This window comes from Amphiura filiformis, chromosome 4 (assembly GCF_039555335.1).
Source record: "Amphiura filiformis chromosome 4, Afil_fr2py, whole genome shotgun sequence".
Taxonomy (NCBI): Eukaryota; Metazoa; Echinodermata; class Ophiuroidea; order Amphilepidida; family Amphiuridae; genus Amphiura; species Amphiura filiformis.
In genome coordinates, this window is record NC_092631.1 from 67,441,658 (window position 1) to 67,459,312 (window position 17,655).

The following is a 17,655-nucleotide window of genomic DNA, read 5'->3' on the forward strand; positions in this document are numbered from 1 at the left end:
ATGAGAATACATTCCAATGAAAAAAAAGGAAAATTCTGGGGAAAATGCTCAAAACAATTACTGTTATACGACTGTTTATATGACATGACTCAACAAATGTGGATCGTCATGTTGAATTTTGATGTGGCAATCATATCCATAATCACTAAAACTTGATACAGCCCATAGTAGAGGACTATTTTAATTGATGAAGCTCAATCACAAGACACTTGACACTCAATAAGAACTCCTCACTTCAATAATCATCAATGTAACTTGTTTTGTATAAAAGTCAAGTCTTTATTTGACAAACACCCCCAAATAATATAATCATAAACAATTGGACAAAAATGAGGGCGACCTACTACTTGTGATGTCTAATATACAAAATGTAGGTACTATACACACTGCACCTGAAATGGTAAATGAACCATAGTGAAGGTTTACTTGCTAATCAACAAATGAAGAGCTTATTTCCAAACCGTGTTAAGTCCACACACATGTGTCTGATTTACCTGTGCGATATTGCTATGGGTTGTGACGCCCTATAGGTATTATAATTTCTGTTGGATGCACCATTACAAAGCAAACAGTGGATGGATGCACAGTACCAATACTGTGTGAGGCCTTTGATTCCCCAAAAATAATGGCTTGTTGATGGTACAACTCATTGTTGCTAATGTCAAACTTGTCAAGGTATGTGATTGTATCACACAAGTAAAATGAGAAACTTGTGGTTGTGGACTTACGGTTTGGAAATTAGCTCTTCAAATATTAAACACATGAATAACCCTTAATGATGGTACATTCAAATTGTGAACATTTACAAGTTTAAAAACCCAAGATTTGTTTCATTTAGGGTTATAAATGTGTTCAGATAATGTATTGTTCAGCTGATTATTCTATCTTTACCATGCCATGTATAATTTGAGAGGTTGTGCTTATCATCTCTGGAGATATGCGATGTTAAATTGATGTCATTGGTTTATATGGTCTCAAGGAATCTACAGTCATTCATCGCCGATTCCAATGTTTAACTTTCATGTTCTGAGAAGTCTCCTTGATACTAACCATACTTTTAGAGTTGACATTGTCTGTGACTATTTGTCAATGTCATGTGTCGCATCTCCAGGGAGATTAGCCCAACCTCACAACTAGCACAAACCTAAAAACGTGCATCATTCAAAGTAGTATTATCATGCTCACAATCCGAACACACGCTATTCCAGTTGAAATCCATACACCCCCATGAAAGACATGACCTTAATCTCCCACACATTTCAAATGGAGTCACCTGTTCAGGTAACCCCATTTGAAATTCACATTCCCTTTGTGGCAGACTAAGGTCATGTCTTCCATAGGGGGTGTATGGATTTCAACTGGAATAGCCCAATGGAGGGAAATAAATTAAGGGATAGTACCCATGTTACAAATGGGTTTATAAACCAGGGGAGGGGGTAACTGGCTCAAAATATCCAAGCAAAATTTCTCAGTTTTTCTGAGAACAAGACAAGGTAACAGAAGTGGTAATAAAAAGTTTCTTATCAATATCATAACTGAATTTTTACAATTTGTTTAACATTTTTTTCAATCTCCTACACGATTCAAACACCTAAAGCACCTTAATTATAATAGCGACAGTCACACTCGTGGGGAGAAATTGTGACTTTCAATACATACATGCCAACATCAGTTGATGGCTCTAATCTTTTTTCTTAATATGACACATTGTTAAAAAGTCTTCCACATACCGTAAAATTCCGTCTACAAGCATATATATGCCTCTAAACGAGGTTTTTTTGACCCAAGAGACAAGAGGCAGACACTCTCAACAAAAAACGTTATTTGGAGTTTGAACAACTATATTACTGATAAAGGCGGCTGTACAAACATGTATATTTGTAAGACCAATCTATTGCAATGTTTTTGAGAAGGGTATTGGCCTTTCATATCTTTCGTTAAAAAAACCCCTCGTTTAGAGGCATATATGCTTCTAGACGAATTCTACGGTATTGCATGTTTCAATGTTCAAATCAAAACAAAGTGAATATCAAAGTAAAAAAACTTATACTGCCTTACTGTTTTCCATTTTCTTCTAGGATAAACACTTTTATTTACCAAAGGTATATTTGAAGAAAAAAAAAACACAATTGAAAATTTGGATACCCCAGCAAGAATAATCATAAATAATAACAATAATCAAGAAAATGCAAATGCTTTTTTGAAATAATAGCAACATCTACCAAATAAACAAATTAAATTAATAACTATATTCTGGTTTATATTTGAACACTGCCGATAACATGCAATTGAAGTTTTACTATTTACATAAATACATGATTTTGTGCAATACAATACAATGCTATCTATACATATAAAATTTGCATAAGAAATGCACACTTTGTTAGAACTCCAGAGTGGAATTACATTCCACTTTTAATCAAACACAAAATTGGCACAATCAACTTGTTCAAAAATTCACATTTGTTTCATATAAGCCTCAATCAAATAGTTATCATGGTTATCCGTATTTCTAATTTATAATAAAGGATAAACAAAGGATATCTTTTCTAATTTATAATATAAAACAAATATTAGTGACCTACTTAGCATCCTCCCCTAATAAGTGCCCCTACAGTGACCATTTGTCACCCTGATGTGGTAAGACAGGTGTTTCGCAAGCGCATCTACGCAGCATCTTTAAGTGTGTGAGTGTTTACACCGCTCTTTGAGCAAACCCTAGTGATTTGAACCTGTGACCAATGAAATGCGCATTGACATCACTGCCACATCAGGGTGAAAAATGGTAAAAGCGACCCCTTTTCACTGCACCTGTACAAGCAATATCCATCAAATGTATGTAAATAATTACCTTTTAAGCCTTCATTTCATAATGTTGATAAGCACCCCTTGCAAATGACTGACTGAAGCACCCTGGGTGCTAATTAGGTTGAATGTGGTATATCAGATGTTTGACTCTGTACAATTATATTATATTCCCCTGTCAGTGAGAGGGTTTACCCCAAAACTGGGAGGGTGAGGGCTTACTCGACAGGGTGTCTTTGTATGTGGTTGGATACCCATTCTTACACACATAAATGCGGGACCTGCACTTTCAAAATAATTATTTGAGCTACGATAACCAGCAAGATGTTAAGAATTACCCCCATCACACCAAATGGACTATTCCACTTGAAATCCATACAACCACCATGGAAGACATGACCTTAAACTCTCACACAGAGGTTCAGATTGGAAATGGAGTCACTCATTCAAGTAACCCCTTTTGAAATTTCGATTACAGTCATATCTTACATGGGGTGTATGTATTTCAATTGGAATTAGCTAATAATCTTTCACCGGTAAGAAATGCCAGCATCATAGGTCTGCATCTGGCTTGTGTGTTTGTTTTGTTTTATTTCTTTAACCTGGGACAATTTATCAGTTGAAAAAAAACCTTTTAATCATCTGTTCTTCCTTGAGGCCCAGGCTGACAGAATCTTTGGTATTGTGAAAAGTGGTAACACCCAGCTTAGACTCTTAATGAAACAGAATCATGCAATTCCAAGTATCATGCAAAACTACAACATATTGCTGGTATTAATTAAGGAAGAACAAAAAATAGTGTATTATTGTTTCTTTGGTAAAATGCTATGGTAAAGAACTCTACTTGATCTGCATATTTTCATTACTAAAAAATTAAATAAGAATCTAAATATATGAGAGTTTTGTATTATTTCCCATGCACTTGGGATTAATGTGGGTTAATCCAGTTGAAATCCATAAACCACTCTGAAGACATGACCTTAATCAGGGTTATAGCTAGGCAAATTTTGGTGCCGGGTAAAATTTATATGAAATGGTAAAAAACATTTTAATAAGAATTGCTAAATTTTATACCAGTGTTCACTGATTTTGAAACATTTGAGAATGCCGGGTATTTGGGCTCAAAATTAACTTGAGAGCCGGGTGGAAATTAAGAGTGCCGGGCAGGGCCGCCCGCCACCGACCAGCGTAGCTACAACCCTGACCTTAATCATCCATACAAGTAGTATGAATTACAAAAGGGGGTTACCAAAATGGGCGAATCCATATCTACAACCATGTATGGGAGATTAAGGTTACGTCTTCCACAGAGGATTTCTACTGGAATATCCCAATGTTCAAATTGACCATTTATAAGCTCAATTGGATCCATATATTATATCCTACTAATTGAGACTTGTTAGAATAAGCATACTTTGGCAAATGACCAAGTCCCCTTAACATAATATTACACATAAACACACTTCTTCATCACTGGGAAACACACTGTCAATGCATTCATGCTTTTTACATAATAGGATTATATGTTGTATCTCACACCAAATTAACTAGCACCAATGTCCCTCCATAAAATTACTAATACAATATTCAAACAAAACATAAGTGCCCATTTTTGGATTCATGATACCTAATAATACCCTTACCTGATGCACTCATTGCCTAACAGAAATAAAAATCTGGCATCATCAATAAAGGAGTTGCAACATCTTCCCCAGTTAGGCTTGAGTAATAATTAAACAAACCCCCAAGTGATTCAATTATGAATACGTATGAGCTGTAAAGAATACAATTGTCTATTGTTTCAATATAACATAATACTGAGGCTGAAACAAAACATCTTTAAATTGCTCACACATCTCAGTTATCTGCATCTACATGTATACATCTTCACCTATTAGGTACTACATCCTTTGTTACAGTGCATCTGATTGGTTCATTACATGATATAATCATCTGAGTAACCAATCAAAATAGAGCTTTTAGATTTCTTGGCCATTTTCAGCTCAATTCCCTTCAGCCCTATGGACTATTCTTACCATATCTCTGATTGGCTGAACACATGATATACCCCTCTTTGTAGCCAATCACAATAGTTCTTAGAGGCTGATGATTTGGTAGTAGTACCCATGGTGTAAACCCAAACACACTTACACACTATCATCATTTATGAAACAATGTACAACAATAAATTAAGTACACATACATGCATAATTATCTTACTTTACAAATATATGATTTTCAAGGTAAAAAAGTAATGGTTAGAAATCATGTTTTTGTACAAGTAAACTGTACATGATTTTCATCTAAAATGGAGCCAAGAAATGTTTTTGTAATAAATCAAAGTTCCCAAAATGTTAGATATAAGGTGTAAAAACTAGTGAACTCTAAAAGCACACATATGCATCAGTACGCTACTAATTGCCTTGTAATTAATTGACTCCTATGCTGCACACATTTCGTACAAAAAGCTCCAAGCCAATCGTATCACAAAAATGACTTCAAAACTATACTTCAGCCTGGATAACTAATCCGACGTTAGGCTAAACAATACTTTCATTGCTAAATAGTTGCTAAACTGACCAGGACTTGATAAATCAAGCCTTCAAAATTATGTTATTATGTGCCAGAAAGGGGGATTATGCATAAAGGGTGTAAGGTGTGTCAGGGACGGCTGTTAAATCACTTCAATTAGGGCCACTGAGGGAATTGTAGTCAGTGTTCCTAAAATTTCCACTAACAAAGAGAAATTTACAGAAGTTCAGCTCACCCAACTGAAGCATAGCATCTCCATCACTATTGTCACTTTTATAATATATGCACACCAGAAGTATATTCTTAATATTATATTTAAATTTAAACAAGGTATATTTAAATTTTTTTGAATTCTAGCATGTCATGTAACAAATACTGACTGCTTTATTGTTCTGGTGCTATCATAGTTGCCGGTAAAATATTGAACCTGCTTATCGTCTATCACACAATAGAAGATTCCTATAGCTTAATCACTAATTAAACCAAATGCATACTGGCAATCAATACCTCCTTATGCCAACTCCAGCTGAAAACTTATCGCAAAATTTATTTCATTTAATTAATAAGTAAAGAGGAAAGCTGAACTTAATTGTGTTAATTGGTGTTCTCAATCTTTTGGGCTACTCCAGTTGAAATCCATACACCCCTATGGAAAACATGGCCCTAATCTCCCACACAGGGGGTGTAGATTTCAAATAGATTCGCCCATTCAGGTAACCCCATTTGAAATTCACAATCCCTGTGAGGACATTAAGGTTGTGTCTTCCATAGGGTGTAATGATTTTAACTGGAATAGTCCATTAGCAATATTATTATTTCTAAGTACTGATAAAAGTATCTAAAAGAAAAATTTTAAACTGGCATAAGTTTCTTGCATTTTTTGTCATGCAAATTGTTCTAAAATTGAAAACAAAAATAATGACCCAATACAACCCTGTAAGACGATTTTTTAAAGTAATAAAATAAAATTAATTAATACTGGCTGTTACGTCTCAATCATCAACTGCATCTCATCAGCAATTGACCTTTTTGGTAAATCCCATAAGCCTTTATGAGTGCACCTGAGAACTCGTCATTTGACGTCACGCTGACTTGAAATGCCCAGTGACGATGTTCGATAAACGGTGTGGGCATCGGCGCAAATGACGAGTTCTCAGGTGTACTCGCAAAGGCTTATGGGATTTACCGAAAAGTTCAAATTACTAACAATTAATCCTGCACAGGGGATAGAACCCAAGACCTCTTGCATCATAATCAAATACTTAAACCACTGATATGTCTTTCCTGCTAGCCTCATAAGTGAATACTTTTAAGTTGTACTATATTATATACAAATCGTGTAGTCTCTATGCCCACCAGTTTCATATGCATGAGGGATGTATCTGCTAAAATGTAGTGGACAACATTGCCCACTGGAACCAAGTGTGATATAAAACTGGGTCGATTAAGCCCATATTTATTGGAAAAGCTGTGAGTTTTAAAATATTGGATGAGACATAGTCAAGTCCAATATTTTAAAACTCACAGTGAGCCCAATTAATAAAGCGGCGTAAAGCACCCAATTTTATCATTATTATGTTTTGGATCCAATATTTTCACACACCTGGATTCATTAAAACATAATAATGTAGGATATTGAGGAATGAATCACACAATATCAATGAAACAAATCCTTCTCTCTCTCACAACACTAGTGGGCATGTTGAGTGGATACATAATAGTATATGTTACATTTTATACAATAAAGTGTAACTTGAATGTTTGACAACTGACATATTTTATTTATCCTACTTTGGGATAAGAAAGTAACACATTCTAAAGTATTCTTTAACCTAAACCAACATTACTTCAATTTTTTTTGGACTTCACATATTTCATTGCCAATTTAACATTTTTATATAAAAGTAGTACCCAGCCTTACTTTTACACTGTTGAATACAAATAGGACATATTAAAAGCAACATGTAGGCCTACATAGTACCTACATAGATAATAAATACAATGGGGTGTTCCAGTTGAAATTCATACCCCTATGGAACACAGTGTGAATTTATACTTGCGTTACCTGAATATGGGGTGTATGAATTTCAAGTGGAATAGCCCAATGAGCTGTTTAAAACTCTTAAAGGGTGACACCATTCACAGCATATATTGGATTATAATTAAGCCTTATGTTAGATCAACTTGGACACACATTTTAAAGGAGCTCCTGATCCCATAATATTGGACCATGGATTTGTTTCATTAAACCCCATCATAGATAAGTGTCTCTTACTTATGATGTATACTAATAACATCTTCTTTGCGAAATGGAAGCTAGCAGGCATCAAAACTTACGATGGATTTTGAGATTCATGATGTGTTGCAAAGATGAGAAAAATTTTTAAGAAAATCAGGATTTTATTCTTCAAAATCTAGTTATACTTATTTGCTGCAGGTATTAGATAGCACAAATTCTACCCTGCTTGTCACATAATGTATAACAGTATAGTATAATAGTATTTGCTGTGACCCGGAAGACTAAAATTAGGATCATGTCAAGGCGCAAGTTTTAGCAATGCAGTATAATATATTTGTATGGTGTCACCCCTTAAGTGGGACTATATTAAAACCTTACAAAAACTTTCATTGATTACATTCCCTATGTTGTTGAGTTGCCAAAATACTGCTCGTCATAATAAGCTGTTCTTTCTATCTCTCCTTTACCACTTGCTTTAGTTTGAGTCACTGAGGCATACTTGTAAGCCATCGTCTTCCGCTCAAAGAAACCACACTGTCAAAGAAAGAAAGCAGATAAAAATATATTAATAATCTTCTTTAAAAGTCCTTTAAACCTAGTTACGTTTTAATATAGAGCTTTATCGTTTGTTCCCTTAATTTGCTTTGTTTTTTGTTTATTTTTTCAAATGAAAAAACTAGTTCAAAACAATATTTCTTTACAGGAGCATTGAAATGTTTTAACATAGGAATGAATAAGACTTCATATATAATTTAGTGGTTTAAACCTTTGATCACAACACAAAAATGTGCATATCTGGAATTTTCAGTTGACACTTCGACTTTCATGAGCAGACTGGCAAGTGGCAACCCAAGTGTTGAATGAAAATTCCAGGTATGCAAATTTTTGTGTTGTGATCAAAGGTTTAAACCACTAAATTATGTCTACTACCAACACAGATGAACTTTCATTGTAAGACTTCATATAATTATTTTTGTTTATAAAGTAAGTTTTTATTACGTCCAAAATAAAATGAAAAACAAAGTAATGGAAATGTCAAATAAATAAATAAATAAATAAATAAATAAATAAATAAATAAATAAATAAATAAGAAATATAAATAAATAAAATCTACAAACAAAACATCTATGCACTAAATATGACTACCTACTCAATAGTATCAAACAAAAATGTAAGAGTTTGTAACTACAAAATAAACCAAACTACAACTGAAACACATCATCTACATTGTCACTGCAATCAAGAGAGACATAAAACTGCAGAAAACCAAGAGTATAATAGCAAGAATAAAATGTAAGAAAGCAAAGGAAATAAGCTTGTATCAACTACAAAAATATATCTAATATAATAACAACATGAGACACTTGAATTCCCTATGGACAAATTTGTAAAATAATTGCCCACATCCAAGGGGAACAATGAATGTCTGATGAAGTTGTTGCTGGAAAAGCTGGGGTAAAGATCTGCACACAACAACATATTTGCAAATAACAAAACTTTTTTCACATGATCAATGTAATTTTTTTAACAATTACAACTTTTGTTTTTGAAAAAACTAGCAGACAACCAATAATATAGAAGTCATCAACCTAACTACACAGGACAAATTGTAATGTTTAATGAAGTGTCTATTGTCACATTTCGACATTACATGTTTACGCATTATCTACGCAATTGTAATTGTAAAGCAGCCAGAACATATTTAGCTGTCACTTGTAGTTAGAAGATGCCGAGCACACACATGGTATTTACAAGTTATCTTAAGATATGTCATATTGCCTTTGTGATGGAATAACACCCAGCATAATTATGATATAAAAGATTTAAGAGTAATAAATAGAAAGAAATAGATAAAAAGGAAGATTGCTAGATCCAGAGTTTCCATCACCAAAGGAAATAACAGTTGTAACTTTTACTGCACCACAGTCAGTACAAAATTATGGCATTACATGAACATCATGCGAAGAAATCCACAGATGAAAGACTGTTTGACTTTTTGACCAGATGACAGGCAATAAGTTAATCTGGGCAATTGGCCATCGCAGGACTTAGCTAGGAGTTAACCAGGGTTGGTCATTTTCACCACAACTGCCTGTGCCTTCTACGGGTTCAGTCAGTTGAAATAAAATTGCTGTAGCCTTGATTTATATCTTCTTTTAAGTTCATATAACTTATTCAAGCATTTACTTTTACAATTAGCATGTCACAGGCATTGATTTTGCCTGTCCCAGGAGCAAACTGCCCATCCAAAATGGCAGTGACAGGTGGCTAGCTAACATCCTGCTTGGCCTGTAGTCTTAATTTTGGTGTTGAGGTAATAAGCTTATATACAAAATTTAAATTACTAACAGAAATGAACTTTCATACATGCCAAATTTGTATTCTTCATAATATATTAATGCTGCCCATGTGACATTTTATGTAACCAGAAATAGTTATGTTGTACTTGTTAGATACACAATATAAGTGCAGACAAACTGCAATTGGTGCAACAGTGTTAGCACAAACTTACCTTACATATAGGCTTATAATAATAATTGATCAATATCAGTTTAGTCTGATTATGGACTTAAACACATTTCACTGCTAATGCTATATATTTTACTGTCATCAGGCTTTTTTTTTTCAAAAGTACCTACTTGCCAGGGATTGGGGGAATTTTAACCAGAGTATTACAAACTTCCCATGTTATCTTGTGGATCAGATAACTTTTTAGAATTGTGTGACTAGTATCTTATCACAGCCTGATTACCAAATTATTTAAAAGAAATGATTTTTATTCTTTACCAATTTTTTTAAAATGGGTAACTCATAGTGACATTTTCCATATAACGCTAACTAGGCATTACATTAATATTCATGTTTTGAATGGTCTATGATGTGAGTATAAAAGCTGAATGGGACAAAATAATTGCTTAAGCTTAGGGAATAATGAAACTATGCCAATTTTCAAAATATTAATGCATGTGGGAGGACAGGATCCTTATTTTTAAAGTCAGTCCTTTATTTAAGGCCAATAATATATAATTTCCTCTCCAAGAAAAAACCATGTACATGGGGTGGAAATTACACTCCTTACTGGGATCTTTATAATAACAGATCTATTGATCAGATACTTTTCCTCTTGTGTCAGCTTTATTTGTCTCAATATTTGAGTGCCACTAAATAACACATTTAATAAGCATACAGCTCTCATCAGTCACATCACAAACCATTCAAAATATACATTTATTCCTAAAACACAGCAATTGCACCCAGTGACAAACCATATGGAGTTTAATTAAAGCCACAGGAAGGATTCAAACTTTTCAAATCCAAATTGTGTTTTGCCCAAAATCAAATGGGTCATGTCACTTATTGACATCTCAAATTGACCTGCCATTTTGACCTTTTTGACTGTACTTCAGTTTATATAACATGAAAGTAACTTTTACCAATTGCATTATAGAGATATTTCTCATCATAAATGCACACAATATAATGAAATTCTGAAAAATAACCTTTCTTCAAATTTATGATCAAAATAACAAGTCAATTTTGAGCTACATGTAAATGTCACCAAATCTGACAATCTTCTTCATTATGCAATCCTACTCCTTCATTACGAGGCTAACATTACTTCAGAGGTGGAATATTATTAAGTTATATAATATATAATGTATATTCCATTAAACTGTTGGTTCAAATAGTGGTGACACTTAAGCATAATTGCTGGAAGATTGTCTAGAATTTTGTTGTCATTGTAACACATAATAAGTGAAAACATAAATATGAAAATTAATCACAAAATCAATTGTCGTGCAAATGATGAAGAAATAAAATGAGGGTAAAACAGAAGGGCATGCAGAATGAGTCAATTGAGGAGTATATGTGATTACGCACTGGTCCACCAGATTGAGTCCCGGGAATAACTCCCCGCTTGAAAAATCCACACTGTTGTTGTATAAATAGGAATGTCAACCCAGAGGACATGCATGTCAGACGGCGTTGGACGGGTGGATGAATGAATATGAGTTGTTGGGTTAGGGAATGCAGAAAAAAAGGAAGAAAAACAAAAATAACAAAATATTTCATGATGTCAACAGTATTTGAATTGATGTTCGAAATATTACTAATGATTTCACTGAAAATAATAATGGGGAATCTAAAGGTTTTTACAACATTGGGATACGCTTACCACATAAGACAATAGACAACTATATAACAACACAAATTATTAATTATTTGAAAGCAAAGTATGAAAATTCAAATCAGTTCCTGAAGACATGACATGAAGGAGGTAAAATCTGCTTGTCAAGTGAGGCTGGTTTGGGGGAATCTGAACATTTTGATATTGTACCATATATGAAAAAATTACTAAATCAATTTTTGATGACAAGTAGTGTAATGCCACAAAAATGTCTAGATCTATCCAACAAAGTATACATGTGTATATGTCATATTGACAAAACCATAAAACTTACAACAAGGCACACTTATTACTAATAATGTTGGATTTGATTAAGCCTTACTTTTTGGTTGACAATACACCACAACAAAATTGACACAAAACACAATACTTTGACATAAAAACAATTTAGCATGGACTCAAGACACTTAATAATTCTTTACATATTAATCTAAGTTAGCTTGTATGATAATGCAATGATACAGACCATTGTTAGCTGTTTTTATGCAATATTTTGCAGCAACAAGCGTAAGTATTAGAATATTAATATTGATGTGAATAAATGCAACATGCCAGGTAATAGTGTTAGTGATAGCAAGCATCGTCTCATATTTTAATGTGAGCAGTAATATACTAGTATTGGAAATCATTTAGTGCTTTGTTTGTTTTTATTGTAAAATGACTACAATTATATAGTTCTTAAATAATCTACTTATAAGTTAGAAGCATCTTTATATCATTGTTAAGCTTGTTCTATATTGACTTTTAATTATCAAAGGAAAGATACAGGCAGTTTTAAAATGGGAACCTGTTCTCATCTGCAACTACTCCCCAACTACAGGTGTTCGCCTCCAAACATGAACAAAGACTATGGGAAACCTGGACGTCTAAAACCACATTCAATCGACAAACTGAGGATGTTTTTTGCCATTTTTTGTAAGTGTATGAGATGCAATTTTACCTAGCAACTGTGGACGGTATATTTAATGCACAATAGAGGTCGCAATAAAGGTCAACAATTGGTATGTGTATAATATGAGCAACCCAGAGTTTGAATGCAGATGCAAACACACCCCTACACATTTTTAATTTTTGGACATCGACTTTTAACAGTGCAGCTTTAAAATAATGGCGGCAAAGCAGACAAACCTATAATGTATAGAGTCTTACAGCAAATTTAACACATTTTCAGTTAGCCATAATTTTTTGGGAAGGGAATCAGCCCGGAGTGAAATCTTATAACTGCGAATCTTAATAGCAGAAACACATGCAAAAAGCAGCAGATTCCTGAAACCTATATGCAGCTGGTGGTGATAAAGCAAATTTTTAAGCAATAAGCATCTGTGATTTAAGTACATTCAGCAACACATAATTGCATCTTAAACGCAACTAAAAGACAGAATCACAACATAAAACAGGAATGTACAAGTAACAAGATATATTGTTATGCAATATAAATGTAGTTATCATTTTAGATTTACACAACTTTGTAATGTAATTGTGGGATTATAACTTGTAAAAGCTGAAAACATATTGGTACTAAACTTTCAAATGGGTTATTCCAGTTGAAATTCATGCACACCCATGGAAGACAAGACCTTAATCTTTCACACAGGGGTGTGAATTCATATTTGGTTACCTGAATGGGTGACTCTATTTGAAACCTACATCCCCTGTGTGAGAGATTAAGGTCATGCTTCCATTGTTAGTGAATGGATTTCAACTGGAATCGCCCAATATCAGGAAACAAAACAAACTAATAATAAAATCAATTTTAAAACAAAAACCAATCTGGAGGCCGTTCCTGAAAGAAAAATGCTTATGAATTGTGCTATGCTTTGATTGCAAAGAGCTAAGAAGTAACCTCAGACACATTCATGCTCAATAGAAATGGGTGCGGATAATGCTACAGAAGAAATGGCCATTCACATACATTACTTGCAATACCTATGGCCTGTTCATTATATGGCATTCATATAGGCTACTAGCTAGGTTCTCTCTTCAGAAACTGAACTCTACTTCTTAAATATAATCATCAATCATAAAATAATATCCAAAACTACAACCATAAAGTTAATTTCCATTGGAAGTTCTATTGAAAAAAATCCAGTAAAAAGGTAATAAAAACAGCATATGAAGTAACAAATTTAATCATTCTAATTATGATGTTCTTATTTATGCTTTAAATCAGGTTTAAATCTTGTTTAACTAATTATACCTTGTGGTACCAATGTTTTAAATTCAATTATTTTCTCTTTCAAATATCAAATGAAACAACAAAATAGAACCAAATTTAAATATCTATAATAATCAACATAAATATCTATTAACATAATTTGTTACATGGATCGGTTTTATTATTGTTATTAAATTTAAAAATTTCATATCATGAAATCTTGTAAGGCTGTGATATTGCATGAACATGGACATTACGGAGCAATTACCGAATAGGGTGCAACTCTACTAGTCTTATTACAAGACTTCCCTACCCCAACCCTAACCATAACCCTAAACTCATGTAAACGAGGACAGGACTCGAATCTAGCAAGTTGCACATTATTCAATAATTGTACCGAAATTACTTCAAAAACTTCATGTAACAAGAAAATAATCTGAATGAAGAAAATTGGAATGTTGTTTGTGTATCAGAATTCTATATATATCCACCTGTTCACGTAAACCCAGATGATACATGTGGCAGGTGTATGGACTTACCTTCCATAAGAGAAGAATAATGAGAATAAGAAGTAGAAGGCCTCCTAATACAGCTAGTAGGATAATCCACCACTCTAGCGGGGCAGGTGGCGGTAGAGTTTTAATGCCTGGTTTCACTTGCATTACAAGCTGAATTAAAAAGAGAAAAGGAGATTTTAAATCATCTGTGTCAATGCTGCAAAGAAATTATTAATTTGTCACAAATGTATTTGTTTTTTGTTTTTTTCACAGGTTCATTATTCCAAAGTTTTTGATTTTATTTCTTCTTTAATCTGGGACAAAGATTTGCACAATGGCACACATAGGCTCCCTCGTCATGAGGGATTCAAGCACACACAGAAAGCCCCCTCCCACGGAAATCCCAGCAAGAATTATGGGTCTGTGCCCTCATCTACTGGTGGGGCCTCCACAAGAGGGCACTCCCAGCCTGTGCCCAAAATCCAGAAGGTTCTAAACATTCATCATCACATCACGGTTCAGAATTCTGAATTTCTGAATATTTTGGATTTTTATCTCCACCTGAGACTCCCTTTTCTTTCCCTCTGGCACAACCACTGATCATTTTACATTACAGTGAATCATCACTATTACTTACCGTATCCTCATTATTCTCTGGATTTATCTGTGTAAGGAATGGAGCATTGAGTATTTCAATGGTACCCTGAGAAAAGATACGAACTTCCTGCACTTCCAAATAATCCTGAGAAGAAAGAATTCAAATATTATTGATTAATAGATCCCTAAGTTGAATTCATCAGATACGACAACGAGTCCAAATGCCCATAAACCAGGTAATTGGTGCAGACCCCGGAAATATTAACCACTGCAGCCAGAGCCTGTCTGTTTATAGGTCTGTCATGGTCTCTCCTTGCCCTTTCTTCCTCCAACTTCTTTTCTATTTCTCTCTCTCTCCCTCTAGCTTTCCTCTCCTCTCCCATATTTCCCACCTATCTCTCAACTTATCAATCTCTGTCGTCTTCCTACCCCTTCTTCTCTCACATCCCAAACCAATAATAAATTGAACAGCTGACTTCCTCATCTGCAGAAAATCTACATAAATTATAGCAGGATTCATTCAGGGCTTAGACACAATCAGCTCTTCCATTTAAAACTACTCCACCTCATATGGAAGATTTTGGAATTCCAACCAAATTTAACTAATCCAACAATTTTCATCCAAAAGCAAGATTTTTGAAATCCAAAACAAAATCTCTCAAATTGAGCCCAAATACAAGCTGAATTTAATGTAAAATGTGCCAAAATGTCCACCTGGATTGTCCATATAGTTCAATTAGAACTGAGATAGAAGTGAAAATTTTCCACAGGGCCGGGGATGTGCATTTCAAATGGAATAGTCCAAATGCACACATCACACAGGCTAGAGTCCTTGGGCAAAGTAAATAATTTCACTTTTATTTTCAATATATAGCATACTTGGTTACTAGGCTAGCTGATCATGATGATAACATAGTTTTCAAAATAATGTCCATCAGATCTATCCCATTAGATCAGTTCGTATTTGTGGTTTACTTACCTCTAAGAATGTGCTGTTCCATAGCCTTGATTTGATGATAATTTTAGCTTCAGGCACACTGGTATTTAATTTGTCTATAAAACATTCTATCTTATGACATTTGGCTGTACCTAAATTACAGTCCTGTAGAGTGTCAAAGAAAACACATACACTGAGTGAGTAATATCAAGGTCATCTAAGGCAAAACCAACAACAACAAAATTACTTCGCTTAAAAAGTTACCTTTTACAGTGTTTTGATTAGCAGGTAAAAACGGGTAACTTTTTAAGCAAATGTCAAAAATGACATAATCCAATATCAGCATCTGTGCTGCTGACAAAATTAATGTTTAAAAATGTTAAGGGAGGTAACACCAAAACATGCTTCTTTGAGAGACAGGTTATCAGGGAATCTCTGCCTAATATGTTTATATTTAATGAATCATTGCTAAAAAACAAAGCCTCAATTACATTTGATAATCACAATTCCTATAGGGTCAAACTTCCATAGCATGGAATTTACACTTGGACTTGGTCTGAAAGAGTTGATTGATCCAATTATCCAACTAAAGCAAGTCTCTCTCATCACAAGGCACCAAAAGACTGTATCATTAAATTTTACCAACCATTACCAAACCATTATATGCCTGCCTTCCATGATATGGGTATTAAAATACTTTTACTGCAAAAAATGTAAAACAGAACATTAACATCCAATCTAGAGACTTACAAGAAGTTCATCTTTTTTCTTCTGTGGTTCTTCTCCATTGATAGCTCTGCGTGTGCGACTACTCCTACGTCGTCTCTGATTAGTACTTTCATCATATTTAGTGTTGTCTTTATTGTCACCTGGAGGGTATTTATCACCTTGGTCTCCCTGTGGTGTTCTGGTACGATTACTAGGTGGTTGTGTATCTGTGGGTTCTACTTCCGAGTATGATACACGCTCCTAATGGGATAAACAATAGAAATATTATAAAATTCAAGTAACCATCTATCATGAATGCAATGAAGAGATACTAGAAACCAACTGACACAGCAGAAAGAATTTAAATAGAGAATTAAGTATTATGAACAGTTCAGATTCAAAACCTGATAAAGGTTATTTTTAAAATTTTGGAGTTGAGGCCAGCAACAACTGTTGTATAATACTGGCTTTAAATTGACACTCAATTTTTATCTATGATCAAAAGTAGCACATATGTGACCATCCACCACGAAGTGGTAGTAAAGTCGGCTCTAGATCATTTTCTGTTTATTGCAGATTTTGAAAGAATGCACTGTCAGCTTCAAAATGACACCTCAACCAGCTTCATAAGTTATGGTTCAACAAAGGTCAAATTCCTACTATACTTTACATAGAAATCCGTATACTGTTTTTGATTGTATCTCAAAATGGAAAATGCCGACTTTATTACGACCAGTTTGTGGTGGATGGGCACATATTGTCTTTATTATTTTCTTTTTATTTGACCAGTTTTTGAGAAAATGGATATAATGGATTTGAACTCTTCATAAATAAAGTAAACAGCGTGGACAGTAATAAACATTTTAGGCGTCCGTTTAGAGATCGGTAGGTCGTGGGGTCGATTCCCATGCTGGCACATTCCCTTGCTTTTTTTTTCTAGTTGGGTTTTGTGCCAGTCGGGATTTGTGTTAACTTTTTGTCATGTTTAATTGTAA

At 34.0% G+C, this 17,655-nt stretch overlaps 1 protein-coding gene and 1 long non-coding RNA gene across 4 annotated transcripts in view; both read right to left on the reverse strand.

Annotated features, from left to right (window-relative positions):
* Window positions 1–251: 251 nt before the first annotated feature.
* On the reverse strand, window positions 252–7,878 carry LOC140151262 (uncharacterized). The gene is made up of 2 exons (XR_011858921.1): window positions 4,011–7,878; window positions 252–3,784 (listed from the first exon to the last, which is right to left on the reverse strand). It is a non-coding gene; the product is annotated as an uncharacterized lncRNA (long non-coding RNA).
* Window positions 7,879–7,889: 11 nt separating this feature from the next.
* LOC140151261 (integrin alpha-6-like) overlaps window positions 7,890–17,655 on the reverse strand; it is a 68,082-nt gene continuing 58,316 nt past the window's right edge. For 2 of the 3 annotated variants that reach the window (XM_072173535.1, XM_072173536.1), the window contains exons 21-26: window positions 16,703–16,921; window positions 15,995–16,117; window positions 15,056–15,160; window positions 14,461–14,589; window positions 11,460–11,510; window positions 7,890–8,110 (exon numbers count right to left, since the gene is read on the reverse strand). In XM_072173535.1, coding sequence (XP_072029636.1) covers window positions 7,979–8,110; window positions 11,460–11,510; window positions 14,461–14,589; window positions 15,056–15,160; window positions 15,995–16,117; window positions 16,703–16,921 — 759 coding nt within the window. In that variant the 3' untranslated portion in view covers window positions 7,890–7,978. The remainder of the gene's footprint in view (window positions 8,111–11,459; window positions 11,511–14,460; window positions 14,590–15,055; window positions 15,161–15,994; window positions 16,118–16,702; window positions 16,922–17,655) is intronic. The other variant, XM_072173537.1, reaches the window with a different exon arrangement.